Here is a 27,489-nt window from a genome sequence, read left to right as displayed (position 1 = left end):
TCACCCTCAACGTATCGGCTCAAAAAGGAAAAGTTCCGTCCGTGCGCGCTTTTACCGCCACAGCTTCGCACGCGGAAAGGCGCCGCAGGCTGCTGAACGCGCCTCACTGTTGAACGCCAGCTCATCCGCTAGCGGCGCTACGCGCGTTTTTCAAAGCGCCCCCTATAGTTCCCGCACGGAGTGTATATAGTGTGTCCTTCATAAAGTTATTCTCTTCTCGTCATAATGAACGATCTTGAAAAACACATACAGTCTGCACCTGTACATAGTCAGCACCCCAAAATATTTGAACTATAGCACACGTGTAGTTGGTGGACTAGGTTAGTTAAAAGGAAGCTGACGCACTTCTTGACGAAAAACGAGTTCGAAGTGAGTTCTGGGGTGTTTCTATCTCGTAAATCCGAATATCACGTTTTGTTTTCCCCGAAGATGTCACTAAACGCGAGAGATACGCAAAAAGCCTCCGACAAATCGTGACGTCATGCTATGATCTTTGAGCTGCAAAGAGCGTGTCGCTCGTGTGGGCAGCGCGTGCAATTGCGAACTTGCCCGGTATATTTTTCCGCACTGACACCAGTCGGTGACGTCTCTTTCTGACCTTTTTTCGAAAATATCGAAAGTGCGCGTGCATAACTTTGACAGGCGCTGAAGATGCGCGAAGGCGGAGATCCCGAAAACTCCTAGTGTGACGTCACGTCCCAGGAAGGAGGGGCTTAAGCGGTACTTTGAAAATGATTTCCTGTGCACCAAAGTGGAAAAAAAAATAATTTCGATATTCGTGATCCTGGAAGCCGAACGAAGGCCACTGAAGTGTTTTTTTCCCCTCAGATACAGAACCGCTTAGGTTTCCCTTTATACATGGTAGGCCTCGAGGTTGTGCTTGTGGAAGCCTCGCGCCCTACTTCTTGCGAGTCTATACAGATAGAAGCGCTATGCGTCGCCCTTTTAACTTCTTATTGCGTTTTGGCAGGTGAGGTCGCGAACTCGTTATCGTTCGAGAGCTTTCATACCGACCAACAGGATTCAACTGGCGTAAGCAAACGCACTCGACAACTTTTCCAAATCGAAAGGCTTTGGCTAAGAATTACATGTGAACACTGGGGACTAGCATGAGAACCCGCATGCAGGGGCTCTCCGCTCATTTTTTAATGAGTGAAGCTGTCTTCTTTACTCAGTCATTCCCGTAGTGGGTCGCAGCGGTCACTCGTCCGGATGGTTATTTTTAGGAGGAGGTCGAGTGAACGGCAGCCTGCCGATCTCTCGAATCTGCCTTCACGCTGCGGGCTTCAAACGGCAGGGCTGTCCAAATTGCTGCATCTCAGTACAGTATTTTCTCGACCATAGTTAGCGCAGTATTCCCAGTTAAATGTTAAAATTTTGAGAAATCTGTGAATGACACAGCACGTTAATAGTGATTCATGTATTATACAAGTTGCTGCGTGACCTACTAAAGCAACATTTGTAAAGGTGTCTGCGTGAGAAGTTTTACGCGCCGAATAGGCACCAGGTGCTCACTATGAACAAAGTGTGGAATATTTATTACCCTTTTACTTACAACCAAAATTTTCCCCTTGAGTTCTGTACACAGTGTGCTGACACACAGAAAATACGGCATCATTCCATATTATTATTGCTATTATTATTTTTTATAATCAGAGCGCAATGTATTATAGAGGGTTCTTTCACCCCTTTAACAGGACAGAAACGCCCTTCCCCACTTCAAGGACTTTCTCGACCGTCACATTGCACTAGCTATTTCAAAGAGGCTTTAGCCGTATAGGGTCTTTTCACCTCCCAAAATGGGTAAAGACGCGAGCCGGAGAATGCTAGTTCAAAACATGAAATTGTCTACTGCTGAGCGCCATTGCACACATATCATAAAAGTTTGCCTGAATAAGGGCAAGGGACCACAAAGACCATCAACACAAAACATGACGTCACCAGGCGACGTCACCGCTTCTCGATGTCCGAGCAGGGAGCTAATGACAGGGGCGGCATTCCGTGCCCGGCGCTGATGAGATCGTCCGGCTGTTTACCGTGCCGCTCCGGACACGTGCGGTTGCGCGGCGGAAGGTCGCCGACGACGCCAACTTCTTACCCCGCGGCCACGGCGATCCGGTCGAGCGTGCGTCCGCGCGCGCCGAAAGAACGCCGGCAATTCGACGCGACAGCAGCCAGAAGACGAGGCCCGATCATGACGTCATCGTTGGTGAGGCCCCGACCCGCCCCCAATCGGCAAACACGCCGAAGCTCGACAAGGGTGCGCCGCCAAGCGGCGACGCGTGCGTCTTGGCGTCGCCGTCTGCTGTCGTCGCGCCCGCTGTAAGGCCCCACCAAGACGCGCCTGCGGTGACGCAGACGCGACCTAGGCGGCGCTGTGTGTATCCGCTCGTGGTGACGTTAGAGGAGTAAAAGGGCAGGCCGTTCCTTCCAGGCGCTATTGAGTCGAGCGATCCCGCATTGGAATCTGGGGGCTGTGCGTGGAGGCTGAGACAACAATCTCGCTTCCGAGAGCGGCCTTGTTAGTGCAGCGGCAACTACGATCGTGCAGGGCAGCTGAAATGTGAGCTCGTCAACTTTCTTTTCAAAGTGGTGTTTGCTGGGTAAAGAGTGAGAGCGGGAGCGTTCTTTGTTTTGAATGTGTCTCGCCTGCGCGAGCTGCTACGCCTCGGAGCCTTGGCGACTGACCGTTCGTGAAAGAGGGGGGCGGGCTGTCGTCCGATGACCAACTCTGTTGTCGCGTCGCAGTTCGGTCGCGCGGGTAGCTACACTTCGTGTAGCGGACTCAGTGCGGTGAACAGGGCCTCTAAACTCGTCGAACACATAGTTGGGGCCGAAGTTGACGGAGTGCATCGATTGGCCTCTCACGACGATGACTTGGCGCTTTTTTCGCCGGCGTCCAATCGGCGCGCTCCGCGCACTTTCGACTCCAACTTTTGGCTTGACGAGTTTAGGGCCCCAAGTCGTCTGCTTCTTGCGCAGGAGTGGCGGTGACGTCAGAACGACGCCGAGCTCCGATTGGCTCTGACTGAAGAGATAGTGGGGGGTCCTGAGCGGCTAGATGCCTTTGAGGTCTACCAGCTATTCTTTCTTTCAATCAGCCAATAAGTGCTCGGCGTTGTGACATCATCGCAACCCACGTGCACGAAGCGGACGACATCGCGCTCCGCGTATCTTGAGTTTACATACTGGTCTGACAAATTTTGCTTTGGACGGCGAGTTCAAAAATGTCCGCGGAATACACTGCTAAAATTACTTAATTCTTCCTTCACACATGGAACCATGATTGACGCATTCCTGCAGTCACTTCCGTTCTATACTCGATCCGCATTTGTGCGTTTTCGGGTTAGGAGTCACACCACACTGAATAAATATCCTCGTCCGTATTGTAGACCTCGGAAGTTTGTTTTAGGGTGATTATGTACGGCTGTAGGAATATTTATTTAACCGAATTTGAGGAGAAAGTACGATAAGCTTTGTCACTTAAAGAAGCCATAAAACGAATTTTTTTTTCTTTTTTACTTCCGTTCAAAACTACTTAAAATCACTCACTAAGGTTAATAATTGAATAAACTTGCCTTAGGCTTTCCTTCTAGGCAATGAGAGTCACCGAGAAAATTCGAGAAATATGAGCATCGTTCATCCCCTCAACTCGGAGCCAGAACAAGCGGCCACGTGGCCTGGTGCCTATCCTATGCCACCAATGTTAATCAGCCACGCGCAGGCGTTGGCAAAAAAGAGAACGCGGGCTGAGCTCCAGGCATTGTTAAGGTTCGGCTCTTCTCATCACCGCAGTGGTTGGACACGAGCTACTACTTGAGTGGCTGCTGAGGCTTTGATCGTTACGAGCCGAAGTCGAGTGTTCACGCAGTTCTCGTGTCCAACCCATGAGCCGGACTCGCGACTGTCGTTAGGCGGGTGGTTTCGATCTCACAATTACGTCATCAAACTTCTCGAAGGCAAGACTAAAAAAAATCGTCCCCTTTTATCCTCACAATTTCACGGCGACGATAAAGCTTCTCAGTCAGTGGTGGTGTGCGAGTATACTTAGGACAGACTAGGAGCAGTACGTCTCTGCAAATTCATGAACATTCCAACCCGATATTGTTTCGTGACCCCTTTGAAATTCACATGGTCTCTCATGTTATCCCTAAGTCGACTTAAAGGCGAAAGTCCCAGCGCCGATGCATTAAAGACAGACACTCCTCCTAATGTGCTGAGTCATCCGTCTTAATGTGCTGAATCATCCTCCTCTATGTGCTGACTCATCATCTTAACTAGCTTAGTTCTAAATTCACTTCAATTCCTCTTAATTAGCTTTGCCGTCCTTCTTAATTAGCTTTGATTACTCCTACTTTACTTTGATTCCTCTTAAATCACTTTGATTCCTCTTAATAAGCTTTGTCGTCCATCTTAATTCTCATTGATTGCTCTTACTTCTCTTTAATTCCTCGTAATTCACTTTATTTCATCTCAATTAATTTTGATTCCCCTTAATTCGCTTTGTCATCCTTCTTAATTTCATTGCCTCCAATTCGCCTGAGTGGCCACGTAAACGTCTTGGTACCTTTTGTGTCGTCGACGTGTTTTCGCTCAAGGACTTTGAAGGTCGACTGAACGATGAGACATATCAGGTTTTCGCCTTAATAAAGTCAAGGGCACGAGCGCTAGCGTCTTGCCTTTGAGAACGCTTGCACATTATGAGCGCGCGTACAGACAGCAGGCGCGTACAAAGGGTTGCGCTTGCTCGTCCGATGCCAAGGTCAATGGTGTCGGCACGTACATTCTTTGATCGATTGGTTTCTATGGGCCATGCGGTAATTCGTTCGAGCTCAAACAACGTGCGCATGCCTTTCCTCCAGGCTATTGATATTGAACTGAGAGAGATGGAAGGACGAGCTCTTGGATTTTGAAGGTCTTTCCGTTGCATGAGAATTCAGGCAAGCATTGGAGGCTTTGATTATTTCGTCTTCACCTCCGCAGCATCCGCATTTCTGCCAGCTAAGGAAAATTGATAATGCGCAGCGGAGTTCCGTCCTTTACCTCTGCGCGCGGGACGGTGGAAATTACAGCCAACAGTGGCATGCTTAACTTTAAAGGAGAAATCTATATTAAAAAAATCTTGTTTTTGTTTGTGAGGACAGCGATAGCTAAATAATCCTAAATAGCACAAAGGACAGGCAAGGACACAAAAGCCCAAAGGCGGGACTACTAAAAAAAAAAAAAAGAGTCGTTAGTTGTGTAGACAGCGGGAATTTACTCTGCCATTGTATGGAGACATCGCTACGTACTGCACATGAGAAATTTAGCCAGTGCAGTATAACCGCTAGCCTGGGGTCATTAAACGCGACTAGCGCTAACTCATAACTCATGTTTTTAATGCAGTTACAAGAAAAAGAAAGGTAAAAGTAATTATAAACCAAGATAACCAAATTCAAAAAGACAAAATGAAATGGAAAGCATAGCAAGGAGGCAATAGGGTTGTCTGTCTTTCGCGCTATTTATGTTTATTATGCACAACCAGCTGACCCTATACTTAATACTTTAGGACATCAACAGAACAGGACAGTTTCACATGCTGTTCGAAATTTAGCGAGACCTCGCACGGTCATGTCTGCTCTGCGCCGCGCTCTTAGTTTTCGTACATGCTTTCTTCCAAAACTCGGAAGAGCCAATCGCCGCAATCTGCAAAGGTGTTCAGACCTAAAAGTAGTCAACGCTATGTCACTGGCCATGCCATAGGTGCGTGAGATGTCAAGCTCAGCGTCACAGGGCGGACTGGTAGTTGAGATCTTAACATATATTCAGCCTCATCCTTCGCCGAAGATTGCAGCGATTGAAACTCCCAAGTAAGGTAAACGTTTTCCAAACAGGACTTTCGGCCGCAACCGTAGATGAGTGGCATTTAGCATATATGAATCCCGTCAAATCTCCTGGTTCATTTCGCCATCAAGGCTTTTGGGAAAGTGTCTTCTGGTGTTGCATGCACTCGTGCAAACGCGGCGTCAGAGAACTTCCGGCTGTGAGCCATAACTGCTCAAAAGAATCGGAACTTGGTAAATTCTCTGGGCCGGAGGTGTGTCACTTACTTTAAGAATGCAGTGGATCACCGTAACACTTATTGATTTTGGGGAAAAAAGGTATGTTAGTTATTAGGCGACTTTCACGTAATGTTTTCCACATACTTCTCAACCAATACATACGCCCAATTTTGATGCTGTCAAAAAGCGTGTTGCAGTGTTGCTTTCAGTTCCCCAGGTCAGAAACTTTATTATGGTCATTGTAAAGGCGAATGCTTTCTATATACCTTTATGAAGGTGGTGCCTTTAACCTCGCCTAACGAGCGCGCAGGCATATGCAGTTCCCCGGTTGCACGGGTTCCAGAAAACAAAAAAATTGGATGCCATACACCTGCACCATGATGTACCCTAAAACCAACCCCCCCCCCCCCCAAAAAAAAAAGAAAAAAAAAAACTACACAACAGCGATTTTAAAGGATTTTTAACACGTGCTAAGCGGAGAAAATGGAGTCGCACAGAAGCAAACCCGCAGTACAATATCCTCCCCCCCCCTCCCCCCTTTTCCCCCCTGTTTCTCTCTGAAAAAGTAAATTAAGGAGATAGAAGAAGGCTGTAGTCTAGCCACCTCGTAGTTTGTAGATTAGTCTTCTTACGCGTTCACCATTTTGGTTCTGGTCATTCGACAAGGGGCGTTCTCTCGTAAATTCGTAATATTGGGCCATGATTATAACGAGTAATTAAAAAGTAATTCGCGAAAAATACAGGGTGTCACAAAAGAAACTTTACACGGTCTTTTTTACCGCAAACATAAACCAGGCATCGCCGAACGCTCATTATCCGCCCACAGTTAGAGCTAGAGGTCACAACCAGATGCCAAAGTTTTAGCCCGATCCGATAACTTAATCAAATGTTATAAGTGATTTTCTGAAAATTTCAATGGGAAAATTGAGCCCATTTTTGCCCGTTTTCAGTTTCTGGTGTCATAGAGCCCCATCTGTTCGAAAACTCCGTCGGCCGCCATTTTCCCATTGAAATTTTCAGAAAATCACTTATAACTTTTGATTGACTTATCGAATCGGGCTGAAACTTCGGCATCTGGTTGTGACCTGTAGCGCTACCTTTGGGCAGAGAATGAGCGTTCGGCGTTGCCCAGTTTATTTTTGCGGTAAAAAAGACCGTGTAAATTTTCTTTTATGACACCTTGCAGTTTGTGAATGCAATACATTACAAATTAAGGAATCGAAAATCTAGCGTGCTAGTTACAAAATTACTAAGCAAACTATTAAACGCCGTAAAAACGTAACGAATAACGAATTGTTCAGAGTAATAAATTACTTTAAAAAGAAATGAAGAACAAGTAATCGTCTAAGTTGCGAATTACTTCCCAAGTTTGGGCATAGAAACATCGAAAAGCCTGCGCTACAGTATTTAGATGACATTTCTGACGATTTGATCTGATCGCGCATCCCAAAAGACCGGCGACCGTGTGATCCTGCACCGCTGCACGACGTACGCTAAAGACCCCCAAGTCGTACTTCACCGGCCAACCTTTTCCCCTATACCGTGAACCAATATCGTCACAAGCTGCGCAGACATCTAACGCCCAGTTTATCTCTTGTTCCGTAAATGCTACGACCATATTGCATAGTATTGCGCGTTCGCTATGTGCGCGAAAACTGGCGCGGCCTGGCGGCCGATATGTAATACAGAGGGAAGGGGTTTATAGGCATGAGGTTTCTGTTAAAAGTAAACCATTCAGGAGCCGGTAAATACGCTAGGCTTAGAGTTTACTTTTTGTTTTTTTTATTGGAGTACCGTCGGGACCCAAAGGTCGCTACGGAAGGGAGCGTGCAACGCAGTAAAAATACATAGACAGGAATTGAGCGCAGTTGCGGAACACATAGGGAAAAAGCATTGTTAACGGCAGTTTTAAACAAATCTAACGATGTAATTGATATAAGCAGGCAGGTGGTTCTACTCTGACGGTGTCACCAAGGGATTGTTATAGGCCGAGGTCTGACAATCGGCCTTCTGTTTCCAGATTCCTCGCGGGCGCCGCCATTTTAGTGCTTAGTACGTAGCGGGCGCAATCAATATCCCCTAAAAGACAAGGCCTAGGCACAACGTCATCGGATCCCCGACCCGCCCCAAGCGGCAAACACGGTCAACCTGGACGAGAGCAACCGCAAAGCGGCAGACGCGTCCGTCTTGGCGTTGCCGCCTGCTAGCGTCGCACCCGTTGTGAGACGCTGCAAGACGCGCTCTCTACGCTTGCTGACGCAAGGTGGCGCTGCGTGGATCCACTAGTTAGAGCCGCTTCATGTTTCAAAAGTAGCGCAAGGTTTGTTGACGCCCGAGGCACGTACAGCGTGCATCCCTTGGGAAGATCGTGGCGGCACAGGGCAGCACTGAGCAAAATTTCAGCCGCCAGGAATTTCCCAGAAGTGGCACGCGGCACGTGCTTCGAGCATTTGTCCAACAATGAAATGTGATACTTTTCCCAGGATCACCCAGGATAGAGGGGCTTTAACACTAGTGACGACGTTCGAGATGTAAAGGCCTCGTCTTTTAGGTGCTGTTGGCGCAGCATACATTTTGCTGAATTATTAAAGCTCGAAGCAGGGTGCCCGAGTGGAATTACACGCGCTGCGCGTGCAACAGTTTCTCGCAAAGCGACCCCCCCCCCCCCCCCCCCGAAAAAAAAAAGAGAAAAAAAAAGAGAAGAGAAGAGAAGGCAGTACACCGATTTTACTAAGCGTTCCACGCATGCGTGTCGCAGCCATAACTGCCTACGTTCACAAGAGGCAGGGGGAACTGCACAAGACAGCTGGTGCCGTCTCGCGGTCGGCTAGCGCAGACCCGCAGCGGGGTGGGGTTGTCGCGCGTACAGAAAGACTACAGTTCGGACGATGCAGGCCGGCAGCGGTGGTGTAACGAAATGGGATGGTGATATCATCAGATGGCCTCCAACCAGGTAGAAGGCCTTAGAGCGATAAACTGGTAGCTGAAAGCGACCCCCCATTGGCCGCTGTCGCGTTGCACATTTTTGACCACTAGACACGTGATTTTTGTATTTTTACGTCTAGATTTTAACGACGTACCTTGCACAAATAATTGATTATTAATGTTCAATAACAGCACCGAGGAGATATAAGTTATGTTTCTGTTGTTTTAAGTCAAAAATGCGCTTTTACGACAACAAATTGGGCAGCTTCGCAATCCCTCCGCGTCGGCCGAGGTACTGTATTTTTAGGTTTTCATCGGTGCTAGACACTGATCTCTGGGGATAACAGATAGGAAAAAAAAAATAGTTTATTATGTTTTGTACAACGATCGCAATACAGAGCTCGACTTAGTTTTTCATAAAACCCTCTTGATTTGGTGCGCCAAAATTGTGCAAGATGGCGGCAGCCAAGAGGGGGGCACTTTTGCCTGGTGAACGGGATACCAGTTTATCGCTCTAAGGCCCTCCACCTCGTTGATGGCCTCCAAAATCAGAGGCGCGCGCGAGCGCCGGATCTCGGAGGCCATGGTGATATCTATCTATTTGCACGCGCGATGATCAACGCCCCATTCAGGTTATTTACTTCAAATATTTTTTATGCAGAAAGGGCGAGCGCGTGCTGCGCGTGTACCAATGTTTCCAAGCATTCTGCTCGATGCTTGTTTAGTTTGGCAAAAAAGTCTATTAGGGATAGGTAGGATTTAAAAATGCCACTTCCTGGACTTGAGATATGGTGCCGGGGGACCGATTTTGGTCAACGTGAAAACTAGAGCGTTCTCGGCTGCTGATTGGACGTGGCGCCACAGCTTGTGGGTAACTAACCAATGAGACATTTTTCACCTGTTTGCTAGTTCCCAATCGGGCAATATTTTGGAGAGAACGTCTCACCGACATCCTTTGACGTGCTTTCTTCCTAATAGGCGGGGAATCGGTGGCCGAGTGGGCTAAAGCCACGGTGGAAGATGCCCCCTTTAGGTGAGGACACGGCGGTGCTGAAAGCGCGGCGCGAGGAATCAGCGTTCGTTCGACGGGCATCCGAAAGGTTCCATCATTCCGCGGCCACCGTGCCCGCGGCTGAAGCGTGTTTCACATGCAGCGGCTTTGGCCCTAGAGCGGCGCGATTTCTGCCGTCGCCGCGCTCGTGCCGCTCAACCGCTGCGGCTGGCCAGAACGCCGCGACGACAAAAATCGCGCCGCTCTAGGGCCAAAGCCGCTGCATGTGAAACACGCTTAAAAGTGTCACCGGCGGCCAAACGGCGAAACTTTGTGAGAGCTAGAAATTATCTTACACCGTGGCGAAAGCGCACACCCAGCTCGACGCGCGTGTAGCGAAAGCTCGAGCTGCAGAACCCAAGATCCTGGGTGCGAGCCCCCCCCCCCCCCCCCCCCCCCTGCCCGTTTTCGATCGGCATGAGCATCGTACCAGCGTGCGGTCGTGTATCACTACTGCGTGAGCCCGTTAAAGACCCCAGGTTAGCAGACGTACTGCACTGCCAAAATTGTTCATCTACAGTGAAAATCAGTGTCGCCCCATCCTGGCAGACCGACCTTACGCTGTATAAACACTAAACGTCCAATTTGATTTTTGATTTGTCCTTAATACTTCTTCCCCCATCGGTCGACGTCAGCTTGTGAACGGCAGCGGAACGACTTGAGATTTACAAATGTAGCGTCGGTTATCAATGGCTTCCAACGTGAAATAGAAGACGATAAAAATTTCATCCTGAGTCCGATCAGTTTTCGGCACGGCAATCAAATCGTAGCAAACGATAAACTTTTTTTATATTTTTTTATGCAAGCAGCGTTTTATGTTTGATTGTTTTATTTCCTTCTGTGAATGGCGCTCTGTAACAGACAAACTGGGTTTTTGCCCCCGTTAGCAGACCAATAACGTTGTCTTCATTCGCTCCACGAAAGGCGAATGAGACCTCGCTCTTGCTCTCGCGGTGTCTAAAAGTGAAAACCTGAAAGCTCAGGCGATATCTTTCTACTCCGATGAAGATTCTTTTAACATTTCTGGGGGGACGAAAAACACGTTTGCCTTGATTTTTAGATAAGATAAATGGCCACGATGATTTCAAGCACCAAGGTTGCTGAAGTCTCTTTAAGGGGTATACCCACGGGGGAGAAATCCTTGCCTTTGCGCCCCGGTATGCGCGTCACGTGGTAACTATGTCACGCTTTCACTCGGAGCCGCACTCACGTAGCCCCCCCGGAGGATCGGGGGAGCTTTTGCTCAGGCTGCACGAACGTTCCCCCCTCGGAGTAAGATCCCTTTCCAATTGGCGGTAATTAGTTCGCGTGTCTGGCAACTTTACAGATTTTGCTCAATGATATACCGGCGGCGGCATCGGGTTCGGCTAACTCGTTGTTGCTTGCGCTGTTCCGCATATCGTCCGAGACACTCGAACGAGTTTTCGATATACATCAATGCCGTCCTCAAGCCGCGCCTCGTAGAACTGATTTCTGATTCCAGGTTCTTTGTGTTGCATCCACCCATTCAAGAAGCACCTTTCTTTTATCAGGAAGCAGTTCGTTGTCCTCTGCATCTAACAGCGCTGTTGCCATAATCGGGTACGCCGTTTGATGTAAGCCTCCATTTTTGTACTCTCGTCACCGCTCACCGAGCCCTGTCGTCGACACTGCGACTGCTGATTGCGTCTGATAACACTGACATCCCTTTCGACTCCTGCCCTTCTCGAAGAGGTGACAGACGTACCGCTGGCCCTCGGTTTCGCTGGAAAAGATGGAAGGGCGGTTTATAAAAGGGTAGAGGCAACGAAGAGGAGATTGCAGTGCTGGTGGAAATTATCTAGGAAAAATGATCTATACTCTGTCTGACTTTAAGTATGAGCGTAGAATAAGCTACAAATGCGAGCTCTGGGCTTTCAGCGTCACTGCCAGGGATGCCGCTCGTGCATGCAGCGCAAGCACTGCTCAGAGCAATTGTTCGCGTTTGTAGCATTGGGTGCCAGTTGAGTGACAGGCGGGAAAGAGGAAAATTGGGACTACATCCCGCGTGGCTCTGTCCCAAATTCTCAACCCTGTCCCCCAGTGGGTCGGGTGTTAGGTGACGCAGACGTTCGACCAGAGAAGCATTGGTGAGTCCTTCGCCGGGGGGAGGGGCGGGTGTGATGTTTTTAGTTTTTTTTGACCAATCCCTCAAAGGTCTGATGGTGATCATCTTCGTGTCCTGGTGATAGAGAAACGCATTGGCTTGTTGGCTTGAAAAAAAGATAGGGAAAACCAGGTTTTAGTTATCGTTTTTAGGCTAGGTGATGCTAGGTGACACCTAGCCTCACACATAAATGATTATAGATGTTTAATAACAGCACCGACGAGATAAGTTATGTTTCTATTGTTTTAAGTCAAACATGTGCTTTACGACAATAAATCGGGCAGCTTCGCCATCCCTCCGCTAGATGCCGTCGGCCGCGGTACTGTTTTTTTTAGGTTTTCATCGGAGCTAGACACTGATCTCTGGGGATAACAGTATTGAAAAAAATAGTTTATTATATTTTGTACAGCGATCGCAATACAGAGCTCTAGGTGAGGCTAGGTGCTATTTAATTCACTCCGTCAACTCTCTTTTCTGGTAAAATAAAGTGAACAGGGTATGGCAGAGCTAAGTACAGTACAGCTGGTCCTACAAGTGACTAGCCTGACTGATCAACGTTCGGAAAGATGAAATGCCGTCTTTTATGCGTTCTCGCGAATATACTGAGAGCGAAATTTTGAGTAGGGCTATTTCCTTCTTTCTACTTAGGGGAGGCATGAAAAGGCAGTTATCACCTGTAGCAATCTTTTTGTTTTTTTTGTTTGTTAAAGGGATATTGTCGATTATTATCTTTGTAGCTCCTGAATCTTTAAAGCGCAAAAGACAGGAAAACGCCCGATAAGAGATAAACTCGCCGCTCTCAGATACCAAGCAAGAAAGACCAAATTAATGTCCGAAGGAAGCCTGAGACAGCGTCCTTCCGAAAGCGCGCTTTGGGAATGGATGTTGTCTGCCGACCTGCCCCGCCCTATTGCACCTGTCAGGCATTCTCGTTCTTAAAGTGTTCGTGCGACTGCTGCGTCGCGTGTCGCCCTTTCGTCGGACCGGCAATCGCTAGTTTGTGCTATTCTCTCTTAGTGGTGACTGCACATTTGCATATCTTTTGTTGACGGTGACGCAACTTCGTGTAGCACGACGGAGGTTATATTTAGAAGAGACGATGCTTTAATCGAGCCCTGCGGCCTTCGCACACGCGCTGCGCTTATAAAGGAAAATATTGGTCTCCGGGACACGCCGAGGAAGTCGCTGTCAACGGCTTTGCGCGCGTATATAATTTCTAAAAGAGCGACTCGATTAATCAATGTATGCGGCCATAAGGTCAATTTAGTAACTTTTGGAACCACCCTTGACGAAACTTGAGAAGAACGGCTCAAGACAATGTTGTTGTGCATGATGTCAGAAGATTATACAGTGTAACCATAAGCTGCGTTGATTTCCAGGTGCCATATTTTCTGGTCTATAAGTCGCACCCCCTACACACGGTAGTTGTCGCGTTCAAGTTGGCATATAGGCCGCAGGTTTGTGAAAGTACCGCGTATGTACAGAGCTGCAAAGGATGGCGTAGTTGCTGTCGCTTCAGTAAATGACTCACGGCTCCACGCTTCGGACCGTCTAGGGATCGCCGAAGAGCAGGCCGTCGGCGGGTGCTCTGCCTATACTCCTGTCTAACAGATGTCGACGACTTGCAAAGCTGAGGTTCAAACAAATACATTTATAAATAAAACGACGCATAAAGTTTGCGCCGTCATATGAAACGCATTGACGGAAGCAGTAACCAGCAATCAACAAGAATTCATCTTTTCACTTTTTTCTGTCCAGTTTCTTATTGTGCCATTTGTGCTGAGGACGCCGTAGTACTTAAAACCTCCCGCTGGCGTAAAACGAGGGCACCAAACAACATCTTGAAAACCCAAGACTTAGGAACAAAAAAGACCCAACAATCCTGTATACGTGTTGTCAACTTTTTAATGCGTCAGCATTAGAACGCTCGTTTTGACGAAAACCCGGTGGTGCCTTTCGCTTGTCAGTGCCGAGGAGAGAGGGAGAAGGAGGAAGAGGGTGTGACGTCTGTGACGTACCCATTGGTCTGAAGCGCTGACTTCATCATGCGTCAACCTTTCCCTCTCTCCGGCGCTGACAAACTGACAGACACCACCGGGTTTTCGTCAAAACGAGCCCTTTCGTTCACATCAAAGTCATATGCATAGCTGGCGCGGAGCCAGATAGGCGGAGGCACCGCGCAGCACCTCGTAGGTAACAAAGATGTAATGCTAAATGAGATGGCGTCATCAGAGAAGGTCAATGCTGGACACAAATTGGAAACGAGTGCTGCGTCACCGCTGGTGTCCAGTCAAGTTTGAGTCGCGTTGACGCAATTGTCGTGTCCAATCTCACCTCAGAGGTGGCCTTCTCTGATGACGGCATCTCATTCAGCCCTATGGCTTTGTTATCTAGGAGGTGTTGCGCCGCGGCGCAGTGGAATGCGGGCGTGCTCAGCTGTCCCTCTGTCGTCGCCGGTTGTTCTTCGCTCTGAATTTCTGTAGTAGCGGTACGTGGGCTGTGAAGTGTGTGTAGTTAAAGCGATGGATGCGGTTCCTTACACGAGTGTTGCGCATGTGGGCATTTCCTAGAGTGATATGCATGACCGCATCCAAGGGCGTCAACGTACTCTGATAGGCAGAGTAGTGAAAAGGCGTGAAAAAATTACAGAAAACTCTATTGATGGATTTACAGGGAATCCGTTAGCATAACACTCGGGAAACGCCACACATGCCCCCCTTTGGGAAACACCAACACTACCACATAACGATGCCAAACGGAGGCATCAGAAATAAAGGAAGCAGACGAAAAAGCCAAAAGGGAAAGTTGGAAGGGGTCAGCGTTAGCATTCGCCAAAGGTTGACGTGTGTGGCGTTTTCAAGGGCCATGCTAACGCGTTCCTTAAGAAGTTACCAAAGGATCTTCCTGTAACCTTTTATCTCCGAAGTCTCGGGTTTAAAACATGTTTAAAGTTCACCACCTTGCCTGCATTTTTTTTTGTACGGAGAGCACGAAATTTGTAAGAACGAAAAATAAATTAGTCTATTTTTGTCATCCTTAAATCTTGGTGTGCTTTCATTACCGTTCAGAATGATTTCTGTAAAGAATCACCAGCTCGCCCGAACCTTTAACAGGCCTGAACAAGCCTTAATAAATCACAATTTTTCGCGTAATGACGCGTACGGCTGATACCGTCCAGAGTTCAGCGTTGCTCCCCACGCGGACAATATTAGTTTCCTGTTTTGTTCGTCGCAGATGGAGACGACGAGTCACAGGTCGGTCGCGACAACATCCGGGCTGCGCAAGAGACACAGCGGTTTCTCATCGTGGTCCTGCGTCGCAATCTCCTTGGCGGTTCTCTGCTTTACAGCTACAAGCGGTGAGTCCTGACTCTCTCGAAGTGAATTCGCACCGGAAAAGTGGCTGTACCCTTCGTACGTATTAAAGGCGCTCTAAATGCGTGGCATTTGGAGATCACCTGTGACGGCACCGCGTCACTTGACGCCTCGAGTCTCGTGGTCACGTGGCACTCTGACGTCACGGTGACACGTGAAGTCAAGGTGACACGTGATGTCAGAGTGTTACTGACGACTGTCTGGCTAAGGTCTTTACATAAACTCCGTGACGGCATTAGCGTGACGCTCGTCACCATCGAGGTTACATGTCACTGACACGGAGTGCTAGAAGCTGTTCCTATATATACTCTGCGTTTTAAAAACAATCTCACCTCATGTCAGCATTTTTATTTTTTTAAATTTGAGGCATTTGCTTTTTTGCAGGGCACGCTTTGTGGAGGGGTGAGAGTTTGTACCGAGAGCAATTTGAAATCTAGGGCCTCGCTGTGATCTACCTCTTGAAACAACACTGACGCGAAGTGTCCTATAAGTGCTACGTATTTTAAAACAATCCCACGTAATATCAGCATTCGTTAAAAAAAAAAAAAAAATCAACAGGGGCACGTACTGCTTTGCAGGGCACGCGAAAGTGCGTGGGGGAGAGTTTGTGACGAAAGGGCAATTTGAAATTTAGGGCCTCGCTTTGGTCTACCCGCGAAACTTACCGCGTGCAGAGCCCAAGAGCGGTACATACGCACATCTGGGTGCGACACGAAGACAATCGCTGAGCATGCGAAAGGATGTTGTTATCGCTTTTCCTGCAATGTGCGATTTCCTTCCTTCGTCCTTTTCGCTCTTCATGCTTACGCTGCGAAGCACTTGCTGGAAATGCAATTTGTTTTAGGCTTACGAAGTGAGCGCTGATGCTTCTACGTTGGGACGCACACCTGACGGAGAGTGTGGAGTGGGGTAATGAATGGCACTCGAAGACGAGGCCTCCCCCAAACGTCATCAGTAGTGGATCCAGGCAGCGCCGCCTAGCTTGCGTCTGCATCGCCACCTGCGCGTCGTGCAGCGTCTCTCGTCCAGCGCGACGCTAGCACGTGGCGACGCCCAGCCGGGCGCGTCTGTCGCTTTGCGGCGTCTCTCGCCTAGCATGTTTATACACTGCTTGGCGCGGGTCTGGGATCCACCGACGATGACGTCACCCGCGGGCCTTGTCTTCTAGGTGTTGTTGGGTGGAGCAACACCTTTTCAATAACAAGGTCCTAGTGCTAAATTTTTGCGTTTACCTAAAGAAGACCAACAAATTGGACACGGGAGGTGCGTTAGCGGTTGATTCAGACTCGTGCTGTCGCCGACTGAACACGAGTCTCGGCCAAACTCGTGCCCCATTCGTTGTCCTTCTTTAGGTGACACCCAAGATTGAGCCCTGTGGTCTTTTTATTTAAGATGCTTTGGTTTTTGCTCCATTTTTGGCTTTAGCCAGAAGAGGTCAGAGAGGAAGGTGCAGATCGGGCACGAGTGCTGCGCCAGTGTTCGGCCGGGACGCGTGCTTTCGCCGATTAAACTCTAACCCCAGCCGAATGTTGACGCAGCATTGCGTTCAATATTCGCCCAGGGCAAACACCAAGAGCATAATCGAGGCCTGCAAACAATCCCCTCGTTCCCCGAGGAATATCATCGCAGCCTGATGGCGTCAACTGAAACATTGGACCCGAGCCTAGTGCCAAGAGTTCTTCGACGCGTTCATTGGACCGGAGGCAGAGGCGAACGATCACATCTGCAATCTTTGCTGGATCTCTCTGCGAGGACGTCGAAATTGCAGTCACAAAGCATCGATCTTTCTAAGTGGCGTTTTCCAAACTGGCTTCTTATAGGCAATGCCTTAAAATCGGCACTGGGGTCTCGCGATATAGCAGGTGTTGAGTGGGAGAGCGCAGATGGGAAGGTGGTGGTGGCGACGGCGTGGTACGGCCAGTGTTGCCGCATTGCCACTTCGGTTTTTCCCTCGTCAAGCGGCGAAAATTCCCTTTTTTTTTTCCCACCACACCATTTTAATGACAGAAGTCGTTTTTAAATACGCATGACGCCAAGTTTATTTAAATGCAGCAACACCTAACGTATGTTTTTGCTTTGTACAAGTTTGCATCGCATACATTACGAAATGTAGAAGTTGACATTCGGCAAACTGTTTCCCCCTCCACTTTTTTCAGCCACTATACATTGATTGAATGAACCAGGGCACTAAACGAAGGCAAGTGGGCCATTAACTAAACTAAACTAAAATTGCCTGCTCGTTTTCGTTTTGTGAAACCAACTGTGCAATTCATGATATATCCGCACTGACAGAGGACGTGTGTGCGAAGCTATAGCGGTGAGGAAAGCGCTCGAACCGGCAGTACTCTGCCGGCAGGCTTGCAGCACGCACACGATGTACGTCGTGAAGAATTAGTTTGACTCTTTAAAACAGCAAACTGTCTGAATAGCTAGTGCAAATTCCTTTTCTTTGTTCGATGTAGATAAGAAAATTACAAAAGTTCGGATTCGTCTTTTCTTAAAAACTATTTCCCACGTTTTACATGTGTTTAAATTCTGGTTTCTCTTTTTCCCTAGCTGTCATGCTTTTTCTCAGAAAATGGGAAATTTCCCACGATTCGGCAACACTGGGTACGGCTACATAAATACTCACTCTCCTTCCGTTAAAAATGCATTTTTCGTTGAAAAGCGTTGACCGTGGATATTTAAACCACGTGAGGGCGGTGTGCCATAGCTGTGTAGGTCGATATTTATTTATGCTCGTAAGCGCAGGCGCCACACAAAGACACGCAACCCGTGCTATCGGGCTTGAATGCAATGTGAAGAGTAACGGAAATTTGATCGCACTACCGGCGCAGCGTCTCAGCTTGGGATGTGCTGGGTGAGGTTCAAACACATCGAAATAGAACGCGCATCCTCGCTGCGCCCTACTCTCCACCCCGCAGTTTTATCAGTTTTCAGAGGCTTGCAGGAGGCGCAGTAGGTGTCGACGGGCACGCGCCCTAGAGTTCACATTGTATTGGTACCCAATATTAAAATAAGTACCCGCGAGGCCCGTCTATGAGGTCATAATGACAATACACTGTGATATAATACGAGGGTGGGGCAGTGACAATGTACATTGAGATATCACGAAGGAGGAGTCTAAGTCGATTGCAGGTTAATTGCCATCCTAGGGCGACACTGGCTCACGGTTTTGCTCGGAGATTAAGCCATGAAATGCAACTGTTATCTCAAGGTTTTTTAACGTGTACGACGCAGTAGTGATTACACGAACACACGCCGGTACGATGCTCAATCAGATCAAAACGGCAGAAGTGGGGAATGAAAAAGAATGTGTGTGCTTTCGGAGGTACGTGATTGCTGTCGCGGTTTGCTATAACCCTCGCATCAGCTGATCCAATCGGTGTGCAAGGTATTCCTAAAGAGAAAAACAGTGCCACCAATAATAGTAATAAAAAAGGAAGTGCATTGCCAGATTTTTGTAACGCAAAGGGATGATGAAATCCAATTGCTGGGGGTTAGGAGCATATATATTTTATATTTCTTGCTCGGCAAAAGAAAACTAGCACACCAGATGGGTAATGTTCACAAAAGGTTCGGTTCTCCTAAAAAGAAACGGAAGTGACGATATCGCGTCTGATTGGTTAGAGGCTCAAATGACGAAAGTTCCCTCTTTCGCCATTTGAGACTAACCAATCAGACGCGATATCGTCACTTCCGTCACGTCCGTTTCTTTTTAGGAGAAACGGAACATTTGTCGAACATAGCCCCCGGGGCAGAGATTTAAAGGAAGTGATTTTCGCTGTTATATTATAAAAATAAATATAAAAATTTTATTTCAGATGACATTTGCAAAGCTTCCCGTTTTTCTACCGTTTTGCACCCGCAATGTCCAAGCACGTCAGCCGAATTCGGCTCACGAGTACTTCCTCACCCTGTTGGTACCAAGATCGCTCGGTAACAACGTCAGCTAATATTCAGCTTCGTTCCACACTATTTAAGCGCTCGAACGCAAGTGCAAAACCAATTGACGAACATTGCACAAATCGCACTATTCAGACGAAAGTGGAAATGTTTGCATTAATTAGTTTTATATTAAGTAGTGTTGTGTAAGCTCCTTTCATTAAAAAGACATTGTTACATTGGAGAAACGGCAAAGAAAAGCTGCTTGATTTATTCACTCCAAATCCAGGAGGATGGCATCGCCAACAGAAATGCTCCCCTCGATCATTCTCGACCCACAGCAGACTCAACAAGAAATCGCATGCTTAAAAAAATAAGTTTTTAAATTATTAATGGCAAGCGTAACTTGAGACCAAATTTACATATTCGCCTAGCCAGTACAAAAAAGTCGGGTAGATAAACAACTCCAAAATAATAAAACATTAAACAGTCAAATAGACACTTCCAAGCATTCATATTTTGTAAGAACGATTCAGGCTTAAAACCTACTGCCAAACGAAATGGTGAATACAGGGACTGCATCATTCTTTGAACATTCCATCCAACAAAAAAAATGAAATCGGAACTTTTTACTGCCTATTAATGTCTGTTCATTGTGAACTGCTCCCTGCAATGTTGCGTGGATATTTATAACTTATACTTTCCCTGTAATGACCCTCAAAAGGGGGTTGACAGTATCTTAAAATAAATCAAAATCAAACGGCCCATTGCTTTCTAAAGATAGTTAATTTCATATATCCTGTCTCATGACTCTGCCCTCCTTCGTCAGGGGAAGCGGGCTCCAAAATATTACACTAATTACTCTGTAAAAGAGTGGTCTCCTCGTATACGAACCATACAAAGATTTTATGACGTGACAAAAGTACGAAGAAGAAGAGAAGAAATCATTATTTAAAATAAAAGACCCTAAGTTCATGGCGAAATACCAAAAAGACGATGATTATAGTGACACTTTTGAAGTCACAGCAGGCGTCTCTAAGCACGGGCTTATTCGTTCGCGTGTATAACTGGCTCGATCGTGTAATATTTAAACGACTCAAAAATTCGCAAGAAATGACTTTCTGAGCGTAATATATTCGGGTGAACCGCCATGACGCCATCAGAACGGAAGTTTTTTTTCTTGTTTAGTGGTTTGTGAAGCGGTTCGTAGCTAAAAATATTTCCTTCAGAAGAGTTAATTTTCAGCACACTAGTTTGAGCGAAATCATCGCTCCATGCATTCGTTGCGTGAGCTTCCACCGATATGCGTATACTTGTGCTCCATGAAACCCCTCGTCATTTTGTGGTTTGTAGCCAATTCATGGCTAGCGAAGTGAGCTAACCAAAAAGCTGTTTCCTAGTCGTTTCAATGCTGACCGATTCATGCGTTGCGTTTATATCACATCAGTGGCCAGTTGGTGGTCTTACTGTTGAGGGCATACCCTCTGTAGAGAGAGAGAGAATAAACTTTATTCAAATCGGCCCAGCAGGCCTACATTTTTCACAACCGAATACGTTCCTTTAATACAAGAACGAGTAAAAATGCCCTCCAGCACGGTGCGATGAGGTCACGTGCAACGATATAAACGGCGTGCTCTATTCGGTTCATCTTGAAGCTGCGACTACAGCCAAAGCTACAAACGCGAGCTGACCCGCGCTTTTGTCTTTGGGACGTACATTTCTAGTTCGAGTGCTCGTTCTGCGAAAGAGCGCTTCAAAGCAGCGACCTCGAGCTTTCTTGCTCCTGGCATTGGCCGTAGTTCGTCTGCTCTTTGCGCTCCTTGAGCGTTTATTTACCCGCCTAATGCGCCCAGGTGCTTTTGTTTTCCCCTGACCTGAACTAATGACGGTACGTCTATGTTTGACTGGCACGCCCTTCGTAGGGATTCCACGCGCCAAAGACGTACTTTGCCTCTCTCGATCGCCGTATTCAGCCTTCCAGCGCGTATCACCTAAGGAAAAAATGCCGAGACACTGGGGTGCGGTATGCGATATTTTACGAAAGAAAACTACTGCGCATGCTCGGAAAGTGTTTCACAGCCCAGCAGATAATGAGCGATTATTGAATTGGCTATAGACTAAGTCAACTCCCTGACGTCTCGCCACTGCGTTGTCGCTGCTATCGGCACTGCGCCTCGGGCGGTTTTTCTCCACACGTGCAGTGCTCACACCCGGTGACGCGGCTCGTCGGGAAACAGTAAGTTGGTCGACACTACACACAGCGAATAAGGAAAGCTTTAAAGTAATGACGTTGCAGTCATCTTGCTTCTCAAGATCGTCGTTGCCAGTTGTCCGAAGCGTTAACTGGAATTACAGAAAAGGGTTTTCCGCCCTCCAGAAATGCTAGGATGGCCTCCGAGAGAGAAAAAACGGGTACAGCTGAGCTCGGGAAGTCGCAGCTTTCAGTCCTATCTATCGCCAGTGGCGGCGCCACTGCGATAGAACGGACTAGAAATTGCGCCACGATCTTACGGCGCCGCCATAAAATGGCGGCGCCACAAAGGCAATGGGAGAATGAAATGTCAATAGCGTAAGCTTATTAGGGACGAAGCTCCTTAGGGTCTAGCCTTGTCCGTCCGGCGTCCCTGCTCATATCGATCTTGCTGGTGCTCGTGCTAGTGCTCCTGCTCGTGAGCTCATGTGCCCACGTACTCACGAGCCCGTGAGCACGTGCCCACGTACTCACGAGCCCGTGAGCACGTGCCCACGTGCTCGTGTAGGGCAAAAAAAAAAGTTTGTGCAGTCGTCAGGATTCGAACCTGTGCGGGGAGCACGGTGTAAGATACACTCTTTAGGTGAGGGCACGGCGGGGCTGAACGCGCGTCGCGAGGAATCAGATAGTGTTCGTTCGACGGGCATCCGAAAGGCTGCATTATTCCGCGGCCACCGTGCCCGCGGCTGACAGTGTCGCCGGCGGCCAAACGGGGAAACTGCGTGAGAGCGAAAACAAATTGTCACGTTGCCATGACAGCCCGGTACACCATGGTCTTTCTGCACCAGCGACAACCTCGCTGGAGCTCTACGCGTGTGGAGCATGAGGCGGCACGAGCCGTCTTTGCCGTGCCCACGGGTCGACGAGTCGTCTGCCGGCGCCGCTTGAAACCATAGTGAGAGAGAGAAAGAGAGAGAGTGAAAAGCGAACTTTATCTGCACTGCGCGAGGAGCGCGCTGTCCTCATCTGAAGAGTATTATTATCTTACACCGTGGCGGGGAGGCACCAATGGATTTCTAGTCCATCGCCTTAACCACTTGGCCATGACTGCGGGACGAGTAGGGGGTTCTTAGATGTGGTAGTAACTCAAGAGCTGGGGATGTCATGGATGAAACGTTGCATGTAGCCGCTCACCGTCTACACAGGAGAGGACGCTGCGGTCAAATGCGTATATAATCGCTTTAAACTTTGCATGCATTGGCTCAACATTCATAGACGAGAGGGCGCTGCGGTCAAATGCTCAAATGTATATATAACCACGTTCCATACCACACATTCTCTCTCTGACATGGAAGAAAACGAACGAAAGGCTCGGCATGCTGCGGCTCAGCGTCTACGCAGACAAGCACCACCAGAGCTTCGCCCCAATCAACATCATTCACCCCGTGAAGATGCGGTCATTTTTTAGAAAGTTTTAAGTACAAAACGAGCGTGTTGGTAACGGTAATTAGACATGAGGAAGATACATAGAAAGGGGGGACGGACAACGAAGACTTCCCACTAGCAACAACCTTGTTGTTGCTAGTTGTTGCTAGATGGAAGTCTTCGTTGTCCGTCCCCCCTTTCTATGTATCTTCCTCATGTCTAATTTAAGAAAGTTCTTTAAAGGAACTGATTATGGCCGACTATTTTGATCTGATATCGATCCTTCTTGTTTTGTCTGAATGTATGTTCTGTGAGAGGACTCGCAGGGACAGATAGCGGATTTGTATTGGCGGCATCGAGTGTCACGCACGATGCACAGTGTAGGCGCTCTGAGCCAACACCACCTAGACAGAAGGCCTCCGCATGGTTTCCTCTTCTTCTATGAAACGTCATCACTGTCGGATCGCGCTCGGTCGGCTATTGGACCCGAGTCCGACCTTCGACGCGCTGATTGGCCACGAGCCGCAGCCGAACACTGACGCAGCACTCGTGCCCAATCTCTCGCCTCGATCGATCTGACTATGATGACGCGTGTGGAGGCCTTCTGTCTAGGTGGTGTTGTCTGAGCTGGCCCTGTTGTGGATTGCAGAAGACCACTGGTAGTGCAAGGAAGAAAAAAAAAAGAAGAAAATTTAAGATTGGCAGAAGCACGAGAGGATGGGGACGGCAGCGCGAAACGGGGATCCGCTAATAAGCTACATGATCGGTGCTTCCCTTGACTGTACTGTACATATGTAAATACGTCGCTCAGTAAATAAGTGTTTTGTTACCGGTCAACGTTCTTGAACGACTGATTCCGCTAAGAACGTATCAGGCCCAACGGAATGCCGGCCGGGGAAGTAGAAATCTCGCATGGGGCGCCCCAGTCTCGAGATGCAGTTGGAAGCGTAATTGAAGAGACCACGTCCAATTGATGGACGAGGGTGTTGGCTGAATTGATAACTAAAAAAAAAAAAACTTCCGTTGTCCCAAGCAGCACAGATGTAATCATGGGAAAATGGCTGGAAATGGTCCTTTGGCCAGTGGCCAAACAGTGGCCCCTCATTGGCTGATCACTGGACTTTCTCTGGCCATTGTCCAATAGCCACTGGCCATCAGCCATTGGCCAAGCATTGGCCGATGAATTACCACTCTTTGGTGATTGGCTAAGAGACCATTGCCAGCCATTGGACAATGCTTGGCCAAATTCCGTGCTGCTTGGGATGCTTACCAGGATGTTACATCAGCAGTGACCACTTTTTTTTTTTTTTTTTTTTTTTTTTGTTCAGCAGTGACCACCAGCCCAATAAGGATACAGTGGTAAGAATTTCACGGCGGTAACGTGGCATATAAATGTTACCACGATTTCGGTGCCGCCTGTTAGGGGAGGAAGTAGCCGAGTAGGTTTTCACGGGAATATTTATCAACAGTAACGCGCAAAAAATTGACGCGCGACCTTCTTGAGCTGTTATTCCCTGCTCCGTTGTATAGACTTCCTTATATTTCGTGTCCGGGACAAGATGTTCTTGCCCGGGTAAAGAAAATGTGCGTCCCACCTTGTGTCAAAACCTTTTTCTTCCTCCTCCATACTGAAACGTTGCCGGTGAAGGTATGGCTTGATAGACGAGGCATTTACGTCCCATGGAGTGTAAATTGTCTACTTTGCAAACAACCGGAGACGATTGAACATGCATTCTTGTACTGCTGGGATGCAGTGTTCTTCTGGGACGTTTTGCGACGGACTTGGAAAAAGGATTTACAGGTCAATCCTTTTTCAATTCGCTTCCTCCCGGTGGAGAAGCATGAAAGCGTACCCTATGACATGTTTATGGTATTAGGATTGCATAGGCTTTGGAAGGTCTCGTATGACGGTGCGCCACGCAGAGCAGCACCCTAAGTCGGCCCACCCGTTTTTTGTCGAAATTGTTGTCCAAGTGAAAAGCGTTGTTGAACGTTTTGAAACCCCGCCGGACTGGGTCAACCTGTTAGAAGAGCTAACAGGAATGAAGAAATTTTAATGCTCCTGACTGCTCCAAGTCGGAGTACATGGGTTTTTCATATGTAATGTGCGACTTGCGCGCAATAAAGAAAAAAAAAAAAAAAGAGGAATTGGTTGAGTGGGCTAACGCGTCTCAGCTCGGAACGTGGAGCGAAAGCTTACGCAGGGAACCTCCTGGGTTCGATCACCACCACCCCCGCCCGTTTCGATCTGGATGAGTTTTGTACCGGCACGCGTTCGTGAGATTACTACTGCGTGATGTACGTTAAAAACCCCAGGTTAGCGGTTGTACTGCGCTGGATAAACCTCTCATCTAACAGCTAAGAGATCGATTCCCCGTTGAGGCGCATCCATCAAGGCTCAAACAGAGCAAACAATTTTTTTTTTCTTTTGGTGCTGTCTGTTCCAGTCTTGCTCCCCACGGCTCATCGACCCTGGGGTGGCCTACGCGGGACTCTTACCGCTCCGTGTGGCGATCTGTTGTGTCAGCTGATAGTGTCACAGGCTGTACATATGGCTTTCTCTTCTCTCTCGCCCGTCTCGCCTGAACCCGAACGGTATAACACTTCCTAGGTAAGAATTTCTCAATGCTGATTTTTCTTGCGACACTAAAAGAGGCTAACGCAGGGCTTATATTTCGTCAGCATTCGGCCGCATCTGGTGTCCAATCAGTGAGAACCCGAGTCCCAACCGAACGTTGTCCAATATGTGCTTCTGAGTCGCACTGCCCATACATCGTAGAAAAGACGCGGTGTACGCTGCAATCATGATTATTAAATCGTCTGCGCCTCAAGCATGTTCCAAGCATGCTTGCTTCATTACACATGTTAATATGACTGCAGAAATCTTTGTATGACCAAAGTTGCATGACCGAGGTACAAGCACGCCTCAGGCACTGTCTGCACACTGTCTTTTGCATGATCACCGTGGCTTTAGTGAAAAATCAGCACTCGGGCTTTCTCCCCCACGATATATTTCAGGCGGTCCGTAGTGTGCACTAAATTATAAGGCCTATAAGCCGCGTCCTCCGCACCCTGAGACGGACGTTGCTTGTCTCTTCCAGCACTGCAGTCCAAGGGGGAGCCGTGCACGGCGAACGTGGGCGGCGTCAGGTCTCCGGGCTCCTGCGTGCCCCTGACCGTGTGTCCTCCGCTGAGCGCCCTGGCGGCCAAGGGGCGCAGGCCCCGGCCGTGCGGCTTCGACGAGTCCACGCTGCTCGTGTGCTGCCCGTCCAGGGACGTGGTCCGACCGAGCACCGGTACCACCATCTCTCCTAGGATCAGGCAACCCGCGCGGCCCAGGAACGAGCCAGGTGCGGCCCCGGCGGCGCACAGCTCCAGTGTTGCCAACTGAAAAATTAAAAAAAAGAAAACGCAATAGGAATTATGAGATACCGCTAAATTTGAAGCGCAGGGCAAGGATGACGTTTTAACACAATTTACCGCTTGATTAATCTAAAGAATACAAAAAAAAGGAATTGTTAGAAAGGAGCTTTACCGCCGAATTCAGAAACCTCACTCAAACTACACTCAAACTGAAGGGCCCCTCCACTTCCTCGAGGAAGGCGCCAGGGCCAGCGTTAGCCAATCGCGACGGCGGATCCGTCCTCGCGATTGGCCAGTGCCGGCCCTCGCGCCTTCCTCGAGGAACAAGGAGGGGCCCTTCAGTTTGAGTGTAGTTTGAGTGAGGTTTCCGAATTCGGCGGTTAGAGTCATATATCCCTTCCATGTACAAAACGGTGTCACCTGCAGGATCTTACTGTTACCTGGTGTTACTATGTGGGTCGTCTTGCCATACCTGCCGACGTACGCATCTATTATTTCGATCTTTAGTGCATCATTTGGTGAAAGCTAAAGCTTCAGAGACCAAATTTACACGCTTTGAAAAGAGTTATATTTTCCAGTAGAGGCACCTGACTCGTCTGACGTCGCTTGGAATTTTCAGTGTCCAGTGTCGATGTTTAGAGACCTATAGACCAACTCAACTTTCTGACGTCAGGCCATTGCTCTGGCGCTGTTGTCGGCACGGCGCATGCGCACTGCCCAAAACCGGTCTGGGCAAACGCGGGCTTGTTCAAAGACTGTTTTGGACGTACGATCGGCTCTGTGTGTTTCGCGTTATTGTGCACAGTTCATTGGGCCCATTTCGTCTAACTTCGGAAACGAATTCATATTACATTCAAACACAAACCAGCCGAAAATACTTTTTAATTTTTTGCACTGTAAAATATCACTCACAAAACCTTTGTTGAGAGTATGTGAATATGACGATCCTATGACTTTAGCTCAAAAAAAAAAAAAAGCTATTATGATCTTCCCAACATGCTTCGACGTCTTAGGCCAATCCGAATAGACAGAGCCGTATTGTAAAATTTTGCAACTGCTGCCTTTTGGCGCCGCCATATTGAGGCTTGCGTGCTTGGAAAGACGTGCTC

General features: G+C 48.2%; 1 protein-coding gene across 2 annotated transcripts in view; it reads left to right on the top strand.

Annotated features, from left to right (window-relative positions):
- Nucleotides 1–2,399: 2,399 nt before the first annotated feature.
- The window catches only part of LOC8028247 (clotting factor G beta subunit), a 47,279-nt gene continuing 22,189 nt past the window's right edge, over nucleotides 2,400–27,489 (top strand). Inside the window, exons 1-3 of one of the 2 annotated variants that reach the window (XM_029987165.4) lie at nucleotides 2,400–2,563; nucleotides 15,377–15,500; nucleotides 26,119–26,313. In XM_029987165.4, coding sequence (XP_029843025.3) covers nucleotides 15,377–15,500; nucleotides 26,119–26,313 — 319 coding nt within the window. In that variant the 5' untranslated portion in view covers nucleotides 2,400–2,563. Of the gene's footprint in view, nucleotides 2,564–15,376; nucleotides 15,501–26,118; nucleotides 26,368–27,489 lie in introns of both variants that reach the window. The other variant, XM_040501571.2, reaches the window with a different exon arrangement.

This window comes from Ixodes scapularis, unplaced genomic scaffold (assembly GCF_016920785.2).
Source record: "Ixodes scapularis isolate PalLabHiFi unplaced genomic scaffold, ASM1692078v2 PGA_scaffold7__128_contigs__length_106722199, whole genome shotgun sequence".
Lineage (NCBI taxonomy): Eukaryota > Metazoa > Arthropoda > Arachnida > Ixodida > Ixodidae > Ixodes > Ixodes scapularis.
Note: the sequence above shows the minus strand (reverse complement) of the source record. Positions and strands in the feature narration are given on the sequence as shown.